At 67.8% G+C, this 1,438-nt stretch overlaps 1 protein-coding gene across 1 annotated transcript in view; it reads right to left on the bottom strand.

The window, feature by feature from the left end:
- LOC103607624 (forkhead box protein L1) overlaps positions 1 to 1,065 on the bottom strand; it is a gene marked incomplete at its 3' end in the record, with an annotated part of 21,400 nt that extends 20,335 nt beyond the window's left edge. Inside the window, exons 1-3 of the mRNA XM_008592105.1 lie at positions 959 to 1,065; positions 397 to 565; positions 4 to 112 (exon numbers count right to left, since the gene is read on the bottom strand). Of these exons, the coding sequence (XP_008590327.1) occupies positions 4 to 112; positions 397 to 565; positions 959 to 1,065 (385 nt within the window). The remainder of the gene's footprint in view (positions 1 to 3; positions 113 to 396; positions 566 to 958) is intronic.
- Positions 1,066 to 1,438: the final 373 nt, after the last annotated feature.

Raw genomic sequence — 1,438 nt, 5'->3', positions numbered from 1 at the left:
GGCGCCGGCGCCGGTAGTTGCCGTTCTCGAAGAGGTCCAGCAACGACTCGCAGCCGCCTGCGAACGTCCAGTAGTTACCCTTGCCCTTCTCGTGGCCCTCGGTGCGCGGCACCTGTCGGTGCGAGAGGGGCTCAGCGCGGGGCTGGCTCCCAGAGGCGCCCCCCGCCGCCCGGTCTGGGCTCACCCCACAGGTCCATGAAAAGGTGCTGCTGCCCGGTCACTCGGGCTGGGTGGCGTTGCTCACTGAGCAGGGGGAGGCGGCCCAATTGGCTTAGAACGAACTTTCCAGCAGCTGCCCCTGTGACATTGCAAGTCATCAGGGATGACTTGGCACAGGTGTCACCAATCCGGGGACACTCAGGGGCTGATCGGGGGCGACGGGGGTGGGGGGCTCACCTTGACGAAGCAGCTGTTGAGGGACAGGTTGTGGCGGATGGAGTTCTGCCAGGCGCGCTGGTTGGCGCGGTAGTAGGGGAATTTGCGCATGATGAAGTCGTAGATGCCAGACAGGGTGACCCTGTCCGCCGGGCTCTGCTGAATGGCCATGGCGATCAGCGCGATGTAGCTGCAAACCCAGGCGTCAGGCAGCGCAGGCCCGGCGGGGGGTCTGGAGTGTCCCCTCCCGCGGCCCACCCCGTTCTTCCCTCCCCCAGGGCGCCATCGGGGTGTTGGAGGTGGAGAGCCAGGACGAGTTGTTTGGGTAAGTGACCCCTGGAGCTGGCTGCTCCTTGCTCCCACCCAAACCCCAGAACTCTCCTCCACACTTGGGTCTCCCCCTCTCCAGGGAAGTTGAGAGAATCTTCTCCGGCTAGTCCCGAAAGTGCGGACGAACGTGTCCCTTCTCTGAGCACCCCCTCCCCCCGCCCAAAGAAGAAAGCCCCCTCCTCTTCCGCCATCCCAGGCAGGTCCTGGCAACCCAAGCCCCCTGCGGAGGAGGGTCGTCGACTCCCGCGGTCACCTGTACGCGGGCCGCGTGAGCCGCTTCTCCTCGTCGGAGCTGCAGGCCGGGTAGTCGTCGGCGTCGTAATTGAAGCAATTGTAGGGATACTGCGAGCTGTCAAACATCCTGCGCCCGGCGCGTGAGGGGGCCACCGCTGCCACCTCCTCCGCGCTGCCCACCGGCCCGCCAGCTCCGTGCAGAGGTCCTCCCCAGCGCGGGCCAGCAGCGTCTGCACTGCGGGCTGCTCTGCACCCGAGCGGGGAACCTGGGCTTCTGGGGTCCCCCCGCCGGCCCCCACCCCGTTCTCTTGCATCCAATCCTGGCGCGGGGGAGGCCCCAGCCACCGGTAAAGCGGCTGAGGGGAGCGGACCGGGGTGTCTCGGTGACCCTCTGACAAGCCAAGGGAGGGGGAGGAGGAAGCGGCGCGCTGGGTGGTCCCACGGGCGGGGCGGCCACCCGCCGTCTCTTGCTCCTTCCCAGGGCGCCTCGCCGCGCTCC

This window comes from Galeopterus variegatus, unplaced genomic scaffold (genome assembly GCF_000696425.1).
Source record: "Galeopterus variegatus unplaced genomic scaffold, G_variegatus-3.0.2 Scaffold7596, whole genome shotgun sequence".
Classification (NCBI taxonomy): domain Eukaryota; kingdom Metazoa; phylum Chordata; class Mammalia; order Dermoptera; family Cynocephalidae; genus Galeopterus; species Galeopterus variegatus.
Note: the sequence above shows the minus strand (reverse complement) of the source record. Positions and strands in the feature narration are given on the sequence as shown.